Source organism: Hyperolius riggenbachi, chromosome 2 (assembly GCF_040937935.1).
Source record: "Hyperolius riggenbachi isolate aHypRig1 chromosome 2, aHypRig1.pri, whole genome shotgun sequence".
Taxonomy (NCBI): domain Eukaryota; kingdom Metazoa; phylum Chordata; class Amphibia; order Anura; family Hyperoliidae; genus Hyperolius; species Hyperolius riggenbachi.
The window spans coordinates 438177916-438194147 of NC_090647.1; the positions used below are offsets into that span (position 1 = coordinate 438177916).

The 16232-nt window shown below is 46.9% G+C and overlaps 1 protein-coding gene across 6 annotated transcripts in view; it reads right to left on the bottom strand.

The window, feature by feature from the left end:
* CDKL5 (cyclin dependent kinase like 5) overlaps positions 1-16232 on the bottom strand; it is a 494542-nt gene that overhangs the window by 42688 nt on the left and 435622 nt on the right. For all 6 annotated transcript variants that reach the window (XM_068269971.1, XM_068269974.1, XM_068269970.1 and 3 more), the window contains one exon: positions 14118-15132. In XM_068269971.1, coding sequence (XP_068126072.1) covers positions 14118-15132 — 1015 coding nt within the window. The remainder of the gene's footprint in view (positions 1-14117; positions 15133-16232) is intronic.

Sequence of the window (16232 nt, forward strand, 5' to 3'; positions counted from 1 at the left end):
TCAATCGAGCGGCATTAGCGGCTTGATTGATAAGCCACATCGCCGCTGCATCTACGCGTGTAGATGCGGCTTAAAAGAGAAACTCCGACCAAGAATTGAACTTTATCCCAATCAGTAGCTGATACCACCTTTTACATGAGAAATCTATTCCTTTTCACAAACAGACCATCAGGAGGCGCTGTATGGCTAATATTGTGGTGAAACAAGTCTTTCAAACAACTTGTACACACGAACCAACTGCGCTCCAACTGCATGAGATCTGACCAACATAGATCCAACAGTTGAATTGATAAAGCCACCCGATATCAGTTGCTCATCAAGTTGTTTGCACGCGTACACATGCCTGATTATCATCCAACAGACTAAAGCCAGATAATAATTAGGCTGCAAGTTGGTCCGTGTGTACTTAGCTTTAGGCTGCTGTAATGCTTCAGTCACACATGTGAAACAAACATGGCTAATCTAGTCAGACTTCAGAGACACCTGATCTGTATGCTTGTTTAGGGTCCATGGCTAAACGTATTAGAGGAAGAGGACGAAAAAGGACAGCAGGACAGTGAGGCAATGTGCATTGTTTGAAAGGAAATAAATATATCAACTTCCATGTATCGGTCACTTCAGTTTCCCTTAATGTCTTTAACGAAATGACTTTTTTTTTTTACATGTTCCCACTATGAGTCCTGACATAAGTACCACATTTTGTGATGATAAACTCGGCCATAGACTTCAATACAAAATTCACCTTGGGCAAGCTATTTGTGAAGATTCACACAAAAAATGGGAATCTGATTTGGAGAGATTTGCATTTCCCTATCAAGAGCTATTCATTTTTGGCAGTAAAAATACCTGACTGTCTCAACATTCTCTCACAAATCCCTGCATAGTGAGCTATCACAGTTTGTGAAGGGGATTGATGGGGGTAGGGCTGGCGGAGAGGGACTTTGCAGAGAGTAATCAGGCTCTATAGCATTGCACAGGGATACCTGTCTAGTCTGATTACAGCAGAAGAGATCAGAGGGAAACTTCATCATTTATCTGCTGACCTCCGTTATCAGTGGGCTTGGAGCAGGGCTTTGCCAGTGCTGTTTTGTTCAGCTACAGAGGGTAGACACAGAACAGGATAAGCTGTCCTGTTGTTATGGAAATGGAATGGCTATACAGAATTTCACATCTCTTAGCAGGTAGGCAATTCACGCACTGTATTTCATTTCTGCATTTAGCTGTCTAAATGGAGTTCAGATTTCAGAGCGGGCCTTTAAATACAGTTAATTTGGTCTTTTAAATCAATAGTATAGTGAGTTCCACACGAATGTTATACATAGTACTTGTAATGAATGGGGTTAAAAACGACCCTACACAACATGGCCTCATCAATAAGGGCCTTCAGGAACCTATTCATAAATGGGTCCATTAGAATATCAACTATGACTAGGTAAAACAGACATTTTGGGCCATATTAACAAAAGTTACGTAAAGTGGCAGATTGAAGGGGCAGGAGAGCTTCTCTCACCTGTCTGCCAGAGCTTCCTTCCACCCCCTAAGGCTTCTTTCTGTCTTTTCACTACTGGACAGAGCTGTGTGTCCCTGTCCCTTTAGGCCAAAGACTAGGGGTCCCAGAGTGCTGTGTGTCCCTGTTGCTAGAAGCCAAACACTAGCGGTCCCAGAGAGAGCTGTTTGTCCCTGTCGCTAGGAACCAAACACTAGGGGCCCGAAGAGCTGTGTATCCCTGTCGCTAGAAGCCAAATACTAGGGGTCCCAGAGAGCTGTGTGTCCCTGTCACTAGAAGCCAAACACTAGGGGGTCCCCGGAGAGCTGTGTGTCCCTGTCACTAGAAGCCAAATACTAGGGGTCCCAGAGAGCTGTGTGTCCCTGTCGCTAGAAGCCAAACACTAGGGGTTCCGGAGAGATGTGTGTCCCTGTCACTAGAAGCCAAACACTAGGGGGTCCCCGGAGAGCTGTGTGTCCCTGTCGCTAGGAACCAAACACTAGGGGTCCCGGAGAGCTGTGTGTCCCTGTCGCTAGAAGCCAAATACTAGGGGTCCCAGAGAGCTGTGTGTCCCTGTCCCTAGAAGCCAAACACTAGGGGTTCCGGAGAGATGTGTGTCCCTGTCACTAGAAGCCAAACACTAGGGGGTCCCGGAGAGCTGTGTGTCCCTGTCGCTAGAAGCCAAATACTAGGGGTCCCAGAGAGCTGTGTGTCCCTGTCGCTAGAAGCCAAACACTAGGGGTTCCGGAGAGATGTGTGTCCCTGTCATTAGAAGCCAAACACTAGGGGTTCCGGAGAGATGTGTGTCCCTGTCACTAGAAGCCAAACACTAGGGGGTCCCCGGAGAGCTGTGTGTCCCTGTCGCTAGAAGCCAAACACTAGGGGTCCCGGAGAGCTGTGTGTCCCTGTTGCTAGAAGCCAAATACTAGGGGTCCCAGAGAGCTGTGTGTCCCTGTCGCTAGAAGCCAAACACTAGGGGTTCCGGAGAGATGTGTGTCCCTGTCACTAGAAGCCAAACACTAGCGGTCCCAGAGAGAGCTGTGTGTCCCTGTCGCTAGAAGGCAAACAGTAGGGATCCCCGGAGAGCTGTGTGTCCCTGTCCCTAGAAGGCAAATACTAGGGTCCGCAAAGAGCTGTGTGTCCCTGTCACTAGAAGCCAAACACTAGGGGTCCCGGAGAGCGGTGTGTCCCTGTCCCTAGAAGCCAAACACTAGGGGTCCCGGAGAGATGTTTGTCCCTGTCTCTAGAAGCCAAACACTAGGGGTCCCGGAGAGCTGTGTGTCCCTGTCCCTAGAAGGCAACCACTAGGGTCCGCAAAGAGCTGTGTGTCGCTGTCGCTAGAAGCCAAACACTAGGGGTCCTGGAGAGCTGTGTGTCCCTGTCTCTAGAAGCCAAACACTAGGGGTTCCGGAGAGCTGTGTGTCCCTGTCCCTAGAAGGCAAACACTAGGGGCCGCAGAGAGCTGTGTGTCCCTGTCGCTAGAAGCCAAACACTAGGGGTCCCGGAGAGCTGTGTGTCCCTGTCCCTAGAAGCCAAACACTAGGGGTCCCGGAGAGCTGTGTGTCCCTGTCCCTAGAAGGCAAACACTTTAGGTGCCGGAGAGCTGTGTGTCCCTGTCGCTAGAAGCCAAACACTAGGGGTCCGCAGAGAGCTGTGTGTCCCTGTCACTAGAAGCCAAACACTAGGGGTCCCGGAGAGCGGTGTGTCCCTGTCGCTAGATGCAAGACATTAGGGGTCCCAGAGAGAGCTGTGTGTCCCTGTCCCTAGAAGGCAAACACTTTGGGTGCCGGAGAGCTGTGTGTCGCTGTCGCTAGAAGCCAAACAATAGGGGTCCCGGAGAGCTGTGTGTCCCTGTCGCTAGATGCAAGACATTAGGGGTCCCAGAGAGAGCTGTGTGTCCCTGTCACTAGAAGCCAAACACTAGGAGTCCCCGGAGAGCGGTGTGTCCCTGTCACTAGAAGCCAAACATTAGGGGTCCCGGAGATCTGTGTCCCTGTCACTAGAAGCCAAACACTAAGGGTCCCGGAGATCTGTGTCCCTGTCGCTACAAGCCAAACACTAGGGGTCCCGGAGAGCTGTGTGTCGCTGTCGCTAGAAGCCAAATACTAGGGGTCACAGAGAGCTGTGTGTCCCTGTCGCTAGAAACCAAACACTAGGGGTCCCCGGAGAGCGGTGTGTCCCTGTCGCTAGAAGCCAAACACTAGGGGTCCCGGAGATCTGTGTCCCTATCGCTAGAAGCCAAACACTAAGGGTCCCGGAGATCTGTGTCCCTGTTGCTACAAGCCAAACACTAGGGGTCCCGGAGAGCTGTGTGTCGCTGTCGCTAGAAGCCAAATACTAGGGGCCCCGGAGAGCTGTGTGTCCCTGTCGCTAGAAACCAAACACTAGGGGTCCCGGAGAGCTGTGTGTCCCTGTCGCTAGAAAACAAACTATAGGGGTCCCGGAGAGCTGTGTGTCCCTGTCGCTAGAAGCCAAACAGTAGGGGTCCCCGGAGAGCTGTGTGTCCCTGTCGCTTTAGGTCAAACACTAGGGGTCCGGGGAGCTGTGTGTCTCTGTCCCTAGAAGGCAAACACTAGGGGTCCCGGAGAGAGCTGTGTGTCGCTGTCGCTAGAAACCAAATACTTGGGGTCCCGGAGATCTGTGTCCCTATCGCTAGAAGCCAAACACTAAGGGTCCCGGAGATCTGTGTCCCTGTTGCTACAAGCCAAACACTAGGGGTCCCGGAGAGCTGTGTGTCGCTGTCGCTAGAAGCCAAATACTAGGGGCCCCGGAGAGCTGTGTGTCCCTGTCGCTAGAAACCAAACACTAGGGGTCCCGGAGAGCTGTGTGTCCCTGTCGCTAGAAAACAAACTATAGGGGTCCCGAAGAGCTGTGTGTCCCTGTCGCTAGAAGCCAAACAGTAGGGGTCCCTGGAGAGCTGTGTGTCCCTGTCGCTTTAGGCCAAACACTAGGGGTCCCGGAGAGCTGTGTGTCTCTGTCCCTAGAAGGCAAACACTAGGGGTCCCGGAGAGAGCTGTGTGTCGCTGTCGCTAGAAACCAAATACTTGGGGTCCCGGAGAGCTGTGTGTCCCTGTCGCTAGAAGCCAAACAGTAGGGATCCCCGGAGACCTGTGTGTCCCTGTCACTTTAGGCCAAACACTAGGGGCCCCGGAGAGCTGTGTGTCCCTGTCCCTAGAAGGCAAACACTAGGGGTCCGCAGAGAGCTGTGTGTCCCTGTCACTAGAAGTCAAACACTAGGGGTCCCGGAGATCTGTGTCCCTGTCGCTAGAAGCCAAACACTAAGGGTCCCGGAGATCTGTGTCCCTGTTGCTACAAGCCAAACACTAGGGGTCCCGGAGAGCTGTGTGTCGCTGTCGCTAGAAGCCAAATACTAGGGGTCACAGAGAGCTGTGTGTCCCTGTCGCTAGAAACCAAACACTAGGGGTCCCGGAGAGCTGTGTGTCGCTGTCGCTAGAAGCCAAATACTAGGGGCCACAGAGAGCTGTGTGTCCCTGTTGCTAGAAACCAAACACTAGGGGTCCCGGAGAGCTGTGTGTCGCTGTCGCTAGAAGCCAAATACTAGGGGTCACAGAGAGCTGTGTGTCCCTGTCGCTAGAAACCAAACACTAGGGGTCCCGGAGAGCTGTGTGTCGCTGTCGCTAGAGGCCAAATACTAGGGGTCCCAGAGAGCTGTGTGTCCCTGTCGCTAGAAACCAAACACTAGGGGTCCCGGAGAGCTGTGTGTCCCTGTCGCTAGAAACCAAATTATAGGGGTCCCGGAGAGCTGTGTGTCCCTGTCGCTAGAAGCCAAACGGTAGGGGTCCCCGGAGAGCTGCGTGTCCCTGTCGCTAGAAGCCAAACACTAGGGGTCCCGGAGAGCTGTGTGTCCCTGTCGCTAGAAGCCAAACACTAGGGGTCCCAGAGAGAGCTGTGTGTCCCTGTCGCTAGAAACCAAACACTAGGGGTCCCGGAGAGCTGTGTGTCCCTGTCACTAGAAGCCAAACACTAGCGGTCCCAGAGAGAGCTGTGTGTCCCTGTCGCTAGAAGCCAAACACTAGGGGTTCTGGAGAGAGCTGTGTATCCCTGTCACTTTAGGCCAAACACTAGGAGTCCCCGGAGAGCTGTGTGTCCCTGTCGCTAGAAGCCAAACACTAGGGGTGCCAGAGAGCTGTGTGTCCCTGTCGCTATAAACCAAACACTAGGGGTCCCAGAGAGAGCTGTGTGTCTCTGTCGCTAGAAGCCAAACACTAGGGGTCCCGGAGAGCTGTGTGTCCCTGTCGCTTTAGGCCAAACACTAGGGGCACCGTGGCATAGGGTTGCCAGGTGTCCGGTTTTACACCGGACAGTCCGGTTTTTGTGCGCTGTGTCCAGTGTAAAAAAACATGCTAAACCGGACAATTAAGTTGTCCGGTTTTAGAGCCCCCCCGCAGCGCAGGAGGAGAACAGCGCAGCAGAGAGAGAGCTGGGAGCAGCGGTGGAGAAGGGGGGCAATCTCCCCCCCCTTCCCTCACCTTAGGGTGCTCTCTCTCCCCCGCTGTCTCCTCCAATATGATGTGCAGGGCTGGCGAGTGGCTGCAGGCGGAACTTACCTCTGTGTCGCTCCAGCGCCGGAAGTTCGGGTCCCGCAGCCGCTGAGAATCTCATTCATGAGCCGGACAACACTATCAGTCTGAATAGTGTTGTCCGGCTCATAAATGATTCGGATCTTTGATCCGGATCTTTTTTGAGTCGAAACTCAGCGGCTGCGGGACCCGAACTTCCGGCGCCTGCGACACAGAGGTAAGTTCCGCCCCCAGCCACCCGCCAGCCTGCCCTGCACATCAATATTGGAGGAGACAGCGGGGGAGAGAGACAGCACCCTAAGGTGAGGGAAGAAGGGAGGGGGGAGATTGCCCCCCTTCCCCCCGCCCCTGGCTACCTATTCTGGGCACATATAGCCCCTGGCTACCTATTCCGGGCACATATACCCCCTGGCTACCTATTCTGGGCACATATAGCCCCTGGCTACCTATTCTGGGCACATGTAGCCCCTGGCTACCTATTCTGGGCACATATAGCCCCTGGCTACCTATTCTGGGCACATATACCCCCTGGCTACCTATTCCGGGCACATATACCCCCTGGCTACCTATTCCGGGCACATATACCCCCTGGCTACCTATTCCGGGCACATATACCCCCTGGCTACCTATTCCGGGCACATATACCCCCTGGCTACCTATTCCGGGCACATATAGCCCCTGGCTACCTATTCTGGGCACATATAGCCACTGGCTACCTATTCTGGGCACATATAGCCCCTGGCTACCTATTCTGGGCACATATAGCCCCTGGCTACCTATTCTGGGCACATCTAGCCCCTGGCTACCTATTCTGGGCACATATACCCCCTGGCTACCTATTCTGGGCACATATACCCCCTGGCTACATATACTGGGACATATATACCCCCTGGTTACATATACTGGGCACATATATCCCTGGCTACATATACTGGGAACACTGGGTGTTTGTCATTATGTGCATTTAGTGGTGAAAAGCTGTCTCTTTTGTGCATCTACTGGTGAAAAGCTGTCTCTTATTATGTGCATTTACTGGTGAAAAGCTGTGTCTTATTATGTGCATTTACTGGTGAAAAGCTGTCTCTTGTGCATTTACTGGGGAAAAGCTGTCTCTTATTATGTGCATTTACTGGCGAAAAGGTGTCTCTTATAATGTGCATTTACTGGTGAAAAGCTGTCTCTTATGTGCAGTTACTGGTGAAAAACTGTCTCTTATGTGCACTGGACCAGTACTACTGGTGAGGACAGTTAGTGACATGGCTATGTACTCTGTAATGTGCTGCAGAAGATGTCAGTGCGATATAAATACTATAAATTTTTTTTTAAAAAAAGCCCATTGCTTAGCCCCACTCTACATAAAAGTGCGCTTCTGACTCCGCCCCTAACTCCACCCCTAACTCCACCCCTGTCCGGTTTTCTCCATCAGCCGACCTGGCAACCCTACCGTGGCACATACCTTACGTGACCACTAGAGGCCTCTAGTGTTTGGCACCTGATGCATTACTCCCTGGGAGTGAAGGGACAGAGAGAAGCTCCGGGGTTGAAAGAAGACATGGGAGGAAGCTGCGGTGGACAGGTGAGAGAAGCACTGCTAATGTTTTGGCCGACCTCAAATCACACACTGCTGGCGACGATCGAGGGAAATCTTCCATCCTGCGTGATGGACCAAATGTATCGATTTCTAGAAGATTGGTGCAAGTGATTGAATTGGACAATAATAATAAACGATAAAAAAATATTGACGAGCGTATGGCTACCACCTGCATGGAGTTTTTATTTATGCATGCATTTCCTCCTGGCACTCTGGTTTCCTCACACGTCCCAAAAACATACAAAAAAGTTGATTTGCTTTCTCTGAAATTGGCTTAGATGTAGGCTTAGAAGGACAGAGAACTATGGTAGGGATTAGATTTACAGAAGATATATATATATATATATATATATATATATATATATATATATATATATATATATATAGTGGCGTAGGGATAACCATAGCAGCCAGCGCGGGGGGTGGGGGGTAGTAGTCCCTGGGGCAGGTCACTATTTTTTTCTTCCTTCCTCCCCCCTTCCCCCCCCCCTCCTTAAGCATCTGACCCCCAGACTCCCTCACAACTTCAAGCAGCAGGATGGTGAGGGGGGACTATTTTCCCACCATCCTGCTGCCGACACATGAATACTTCTTGGCCACCCGACAATTAATCTGTAGTTCCGGGCTGGCCAGGAAGAAGTAGCTGCTACAGAAGTGAGCCTTAGCTTGGGAGTCAGCATCAGCAAGTTATGTCATGCTATGGCGCGGCCCAGTCCGACCTCCGCAGCAGAGAAGATGAGAGTGTTGCACTGCTATTGCCTAGGGCTGCCTTGAAGCTGCCGGGTCCACTGACTGCACGCCTGTAAGTATGAGTTGTGGGCAGGGACCGTGGCTATCAGCCTACTACCATTACACACAGGCTGACAGCTGCAGTGCTCCCACTAGCAGCAGTGGTAATAGGCACCAATAGGGAGGCAAGCACTCACTCACCTCTACCCGTGTTCCAGGCGATGCTGGTCACTCTGTCTCCTCTGTAGTGTAGCTACTCTGAACTTCCTGCTCCTCCGTTTGGGCTCTAGTGCCCGATGTCAGAAGCAGGAAGTGCAGAGCTACACTACAAAGAAGGATTGTTCATGATACATTTTACAGTTCCTTTCTGTACACTCATATAACATTATATTGACAATTATCCATGTGGTTGATGGTGCTTGCCCTTTTGTGTGTGTGTGTGTCTTGACAAAGAAGAGAGACAGGACCTGCCGCCCCTGGAACAACAAGGAGGAGGTGAGTGTGCTGCCTGCCCCCCCCCCCCCCTACTTTGCATCTCCGTAATGCTCAGAGGTGGTGGAAGAGCTGAGGAGGGTGGGGGGTAGGGGACGGTTACTCTTCTAGGTGTGTGGGTGTGTTAGATGTTATACTGGGAAGGAGGGCTGGGACACATCTAGCTACTAGAGAGAGAGTGTGAGTTTTTTTTTCTTTCTTTTTGGGGGGAGGGGGGGGGGTGTCAGGGGACACATCTAGCTACATACTGGGGTGGTGGGGGTGGCTTACAGATCTAGCTATTATACTGTGTGTGTATTGGGGGGGGGGGGATTAGGAGACACATCTCCTAAGGGAAGGGGGTCGGGGCACAGATCTAGTTACTATTACTGATACCTCCAGTATTACTGATACTCTATTCCTGTACTGATAGTAAATTAGCTGCACCGTGTGCTGATCTCTGCTACCTCCAGTATGTACATTGTGCATATACTGGAGGTAGCAGAGATCAGCACACACTGCAGCTAGATTACTACCAGTACAGGCACAGAGTAATAGCTTACACTGTACATTGTACAGTATAAGCTATTACTCTGTGCCTGTACTGATAGTATTTTTAGCTTCAGTGTGTGCTTATCTATGCCACCCCCAGTATGTGCAGTATAAGCTGGTACTCTGTGCCTGTACTGATAGCAAACTAGCTAGCTGCAGTGTTTGCTGATCTCTGCTATCTCCAGTATGTACAGTATAAGCTGATACTCTGTGCCTGTGTGATAGTAAACCAGTTGCAGTGTGTATTGATCTCTGCTACATCCAGTATAAGCTGAGCTGTTACTCTGAGCCTGTACTGATAATAAACTAGCTGCAGTGTGGGCTGATCTCTGCTACCTCCAGTATGTACATTATAAGCTGTTACTCTGTGCCTGTACTGATAGCAGAGAACAGCAAACGCTCCAGCTAGTTTACTATCTCCAGGATATACAGTATAAGCTGTTACTCTGTGCCTGTACTGATAGTAGACTAGCTGCAGTGTGTGCAGAGAGTGTGTGCTGTTATCTGCTATCTCCAGGATATACAGTATAAGCTGTTACTCTGTGCCTGTACTGATAGTAGACTAGCTGCAGTGTGTGCTGATCTGCTCATTTTGGCTATAACAGGAAAATTGGGCACCTAGAAAAAAATAGCAGTCACCCCTAAAGTGGCAACTACAAATAGCGGGCACCACTGGCACCCACTGTGAGGCACCCACTATTTTTTTTTCTGCTGCCAATATTTCCTGTTGTAGCCACTATTCACAGCTATTAACATGGGAGCTATTGCAGCACCCAAATGCATTGGGGCACAGGAGGACCATTGGTGGGGAGATGATGCTCTAGAACAGGCATGGGCAAACTAGGCCCTCCAGCTGTTACGGAACTTCAAGTCCCACAATGCATTTGCCTTTATGAGTCATGACTGTGGCTGTCAGAGTCTTGCAATGCATTGTGGGACTTGTAGTTCCTTAACAGTTGGAGGGTCAAGTTTGCCCATGCCTGCTCTAGAAGCACAAGGGAATTACCAGGATACTGGGGAGAACGCTACAGGGACACAAAGGGAACCATTGGCAGGGAGATAAAGTAATCATTCACATCTTTGGTTGTGGATTTAGGGAGGGTTAGTTGGGCAGGCGAACAATGGGGTGGGGTCGATTAAACGGGGGGGGGGGGGGGAGGACCACAAAATTTGCTTTGGGGCCCGGTGAACTGTAGCTACGCCCCTATATATACAAATGTTCAGATATATATATATATATATATATATATATATATATATATTACTCTGGCAGAATAGTGTTGCTATGAAATGTTTGTGGTGGGCAGTTGTGCCTATGGAACCAGTGAATCTGTCTGAAAGTGTTCAGGAGCTTCTGGCTGTTTAGTTCTGTCCATAGTCCCCTATTGTTGACAATTATTGTCCCCATTGGCCCAAGATTCTATTAATCCAAAATGTCCTTAAATAAAATAAACCTGAAAATGACAGAATGGGCACAGTGGAAATCCAAGAGGCCATACAAATTAAAAAGAACAAGGTAATAATGTAATAATCCCATTGCAACTGTCAATTATTACATTTAATAATATAAAAGCAATTTGAAAATACTTGTATAACCCACACAAAAACCACCTACTTATCACACACAACAATTGCTGACAGTGCCGCTCATCAACTTAATTCATTTGTTTCCGTTTTAAGAACCTGCAGCATGGGCTCAAATAGAGAAGGGCAAAGCAGAGCACAGATAGAAGCAAAGCACACAAAGCATGATTGCAGAAAACTAGGCTAAAGCTCTATTGTAGGCTAATTCCACAGGAACACAAATTATATTCAGTGATGGGAAAAAAATAAAAGCTGTTTTTGCTGAAGCACATTTTACTGCAACCTCAAATCACTTGTTATTTCTGTGTAAGTCAGTGGCCTACAATCATTTCCATAGCTTAAAAATAGATGCCCTAAAAATAAAAATGTGTGAAACTGCTTGAAGGTTAAAATATCAGCTAATAAGATCATCTTAGCTAAGCAAAATCGGCAATTTCAATCTTGCGATTTTTAATTCCCTTTTAAAAAAATGCCACTTACCTGGCTTATCTCTGAAACATTTTCAGTTAGCGACTCACTGCCAGGGACAATCCGAGGCTAAACCTCTGGGCGCAGAGTTTTAAAAGTTTGCCAGTGCCCCCCTTGCCTGGCCATATGTAGATCAGAGCGTTCTCTAATAGTTACTTGTCTCAGGCCAGCAGGATCCATCTTCAACCTGTCACAGAGTCCCTCCGTCTCCTCTATATGATACCCTCTAGTGGAGCTTCTTACGGCCACTGGAGGTGTCAGGGAAGAGACGGAGAGTCTGTGTGATAGGATGAAGAGGAGTCCTGTTGGTGCCGAGACAGGTAACTGTTACAGAGGGCTCTGTTTGGGTAGAGCTGACTAATACCGGGGGCACATCTTACTATATTAGGGGTGGGAGCTACATAATACCAGGTGCACATTTGACTATCTATACTTGGGAAGGGGGGCTGTCTAATTCCAGTGACTCATCTGGCTATCTACAGTATATTGGGGAGAGGGGGGGGGCTACCTCATACTGAGGCTCATCTGCTTATCTATACGGGGGGGGGGGGATACCTAAAACTGAGGCTAAATTTAACTATATTGGGCAGTGGGTCCTCCAAATACTGTGGGCACAATTGTTACCTATATTGGGGAGGATGCACTTTGAAATCTCTGCTTCTAGTGTTTGAGAACCTTGTCCAGGCCCTGCATACTACACATACTACATGTGTGCAAATCCTGTGTTCTGAAGTGGAAGGTTTATGCATGTACTTAAACCAGAAATCGATTCTGTGTCGATATCAAATCATGTAACCTTCACCCACTTTCCTTTATCATCACCCTATATTTTCTATCCTGCTCAATCGAAAAAATGTGTCAATTCTGGCCAATTTGCATCGATCGAACATGTTGAACACACTCCTTGTACTCCAATTCAATAAAATGAGATCGATCGAATGTTGGGTAATGTATGGGCACCATTACTAAGAAGAGAGCCAGCAGGTGGTGAAGATTAGCTTTGAACAGAGTTTACAGTAGAAGCCTCTGCCCAGAATACAAAAAAGTCACATAGCTCACGCCTACTCTTTGATTTGTGGTCTCATAAACATAGTATGACTATTATGGCCCACCAATCAGGGCTTCATCAGATACCAGCTGTGATATAGCAGGGAACGTTTGACACTGCTGTGCCTGTTTTTAAAAGGGATTTGTGGGGTATATTTTGAAACCAATAGTTAATACATGGAAATTTGCCTTTGAAGAAGTCTGTGGTTACATATATTTATGAGATTGCATTTTTGTCACAGTACAGCTCCCTGTGTAAATGGGTAGGCAAGGATACTAATAGAGCCAGCGCTCCTCACTTATAATTGAATTGCTAAATAGATTTGTGCCTCTTAAGATGCAAGTTTAAATTTAGAATAACATACATTTTTGACAAAGTCAATTACATTTAGACTAACTAATGATTTAAAGAGTTGCTGTTACAAAACAGATGAGAAAGGCTGCCTGCTGTATCAGATCCAGTGCTCTCTCTTTACTGAATGTGCTTAACAGCATAATAGCTAGAGCTCAGACATTTAAGTTGAGGTTGACTGAACGCCAAGTACTACATGCCATCAGAATATACAAGCTTCTTCAAAGTAAACACAGACAACAAGGCTGCAGGCCATCTTCATTTAAATGGAGCTCCAAGCAAAAATACATTTTTACCTTTCAATGAGGATTTACACTCTATAATTGGACTATATAAGGCCCTAATGCGATTATGTAGAAGAAAGCACAAAAAGTGTTCAAGTTCTTGTTCACAATAGGGTATATTCAATAAACTACCGTAACCAGAAAACATGTGCAAAGTGTTAACACCCGATAACGACAGCAGAATGCAATACATTACATGAAATGTATTGCGCTCTACTTATGCGTAAGACTGCGTAAAATGCACGTTATTCCGAATACCGCAGTTAAGTGCATATACCCCAGTGTTTCTGTCTAGTGACAGATTGCTGTTTCTACAGGGCTTATTTGTGTCAGGTTCAGCCTTAATCAGTAGTGCTGTTCAATAGTTTGGTTCCGCTTTAAGCAAAGATTGCTATGGTCGGATATGATGCAAGCAAGGGTTCCTGACCTGCCACAGGCACTTTTAACATCATTTATGGATTATTAATGTTTGCCAGTATGGGTCAAGTAGGTCACATTCACAGAATGATATTTTTGTCAGAACAATTGAAAAGTTTTGCTTTTCCACTTTGTGCAGTAACTTCTTATCACTTGAGTAGAACTTTGCCTATTGAAAAGTATTATGGACAGTCCTGATAGTTTTTCTTTTCACTCATATTTTTATGGACCATTAATCCATGTTTTGCATAAATACACTTGGTATTATGCAAACATTATATAATGCCATATAAAAACATCATTCACTGTAAGATGTAGCAAATTATTATGAGGGAAAATGGAGCCCCCTTTCTTGCTCATATTTTGCTATGAAAAATAGTTTTACCGGTCTTCTATAAGTGAAAAGACTTGCCTAGGCTATTACTTACAATCACTTTCCCCAGAAAGAGCATGGTTGGGTGTACATAAACACATGATATCAGAAACTGTTCCCATACGATAGTTACAGATAAAGATTAATAATGACTGTAAATGCAGTTCAGAAGTAACCAACGAGGCAAGAAATGAATACTACTAAATTAAGAATTCAACCAACCCTAGAGGTGTCTTCTGTGCAATCTTCACGAGAAGATCCAACTGATCTGGTCAATGTTCGATGTTGTACCTGAGGAGATAACAACTGCAGACTGTTGGCCCTTGATGCCATTCCCTGCCCGACAGTTAGTCCTTGATCATTACCCTTAACTCGCACTCGGTCCCGGCTCACATACATTGAATGTCTGTGAGGGCGCTGCTGGGAGGAGAAAGGACTAGTGTAACCTAAACCATAAGAAAAAGACTCATGTGGGGCTGAATGTGAGTGGGAATGACTACCATCCATTTGATCAGGAAGTTTCAGCTCCTCCATGGTTCTGGAATGTCTAGTAGTAGGCCTTCGAGATTCTAAAGTCGCCTCTTTCCGATTAGTCCTTCCAGAGGGACTTAACATGGCTCTATTCTCACCATGCCTAGGAGCAGCAGGACTAGTGGGAGAATTTAAGTCATGACAACTGGATGGAAAATATCTACTGTTTGGCTCCAGTGCCTGTCCTCTTGCTTCACTAAGGTTTCCCACTGATTTTGAGTCTGTCAGGACACCATGATTTTTAGAATAGTTCATGTAAGAACCGCTCTTCTTTGAGGACTGTGGGATCGTGTCAATGTAGCTATGGCGAGTATGCCTTTCGCCAGGTTGTAAACTGCCAGTTTTGCCCTCCATGAATGAATGTCTGTTGTCCTGGGATCGAGAACTTGATTTCAAGTACTTGCTTCCTGGTCCATCAGTTGCTTTTTGATCAGTGTTAAAATCAAACTCATTCTTAGACTTTGCTTCCTTTGGACTAACAAGATGTGGCAAATTGTTATTGGATGGATCCTTGTTGCCAGACCCACTTTGGTTACTTTTTTTGGGATGGACTGTTGGACTATGAGAACCCGCAGGGTGATTTCCATTAATAAATGTTTCGGTGGGTGCATGAGATTCTTCGTTTCGTTTTGGTCCAATAGAGAGGGACTGGGCATCTTTACTGTTTGATCTGTGATGTGGTTGGGAACTCTTACTAGATGGTTTCCTGAAGAAAAGAGCAGAAAATGAATTTAATGATGAGAAATAATAAAGGATAAAGTTTAAACCAACCTTCATCATTGATTCTGCTGTAGAAATATAAAAAGTTTACCATCATGCAATCACTATGAGTACTTACTATTGTACACCTTTCAAAAAAAATAAATATTTTTTTGTACTCAAACTAGGTGAATCACATCATTAGCAAACCTTCTAAATCTGCAGACAAGGGTGTGCAAATGAGATAAAAGACAAGGTACATGTTAGTATAAAATACTACACACTGTGGATACAGAAGTGTCTAACAACAGACCTTTTGTGGTAACAGCACAAGGCAAAATACTGTAATGTGCCTAAAGATAAGCCAATGCCAAAACATAAAGAGGACCTGAGTAAAATGATTCAAAATAAACACATGATGTATCTGCAAATGAATATTACATACTTACCTCATTGTCCGTTCCTCTCAGAAGCTCACCATTTTCTTCTAACAACAATCCCTTCCAGTTCTGACAAGATTTTGTCAGAACTGAATATATATCAGTTCCTGTCAGCTATAGTTGAAAGGGCAACTGATGTGGAAAGTAATTTCCATGTGTCCCTATGGCTCAAGTAGGCGATGGTACAGTTTCATAGTGTAAAGGACGGAGAATTCCATCGATCACAGTGGGCAAACAGGGGAGGAGAAAGAGGTTGAGGAGTAGACTACACGGGAGGTAAAAATGACCTGTGTATGTTTATTTAGACTTCAAATTTTCTGTTCAGTCAAAAATTTTAGTTTTGAATAGTAATGAAAAGCATTTAAACCACTGCCATATTTAATGTTGGGCCTATCAGGTTTCATAGCTATACCTCATTTTCTACCCTTGAGACTACTTAAAGTGAGGGGCACGGTCCTTAGTAGATAAAAATACAGTACAGACTTGACAATGGTTCTTGTTTTACTCCATTTACAAAATGTAGAGTAGGGCTTTAGAACAGTAAATAAGGTACAAACTTTATAAATGTTAAATACTGTATGTTAGAATGAATGGTCTTATTTCATAATTATGATGTATTTATTGTTAGTAAAATTATTGTCTTAACCCTTTGCAGGTGTTTTAATTC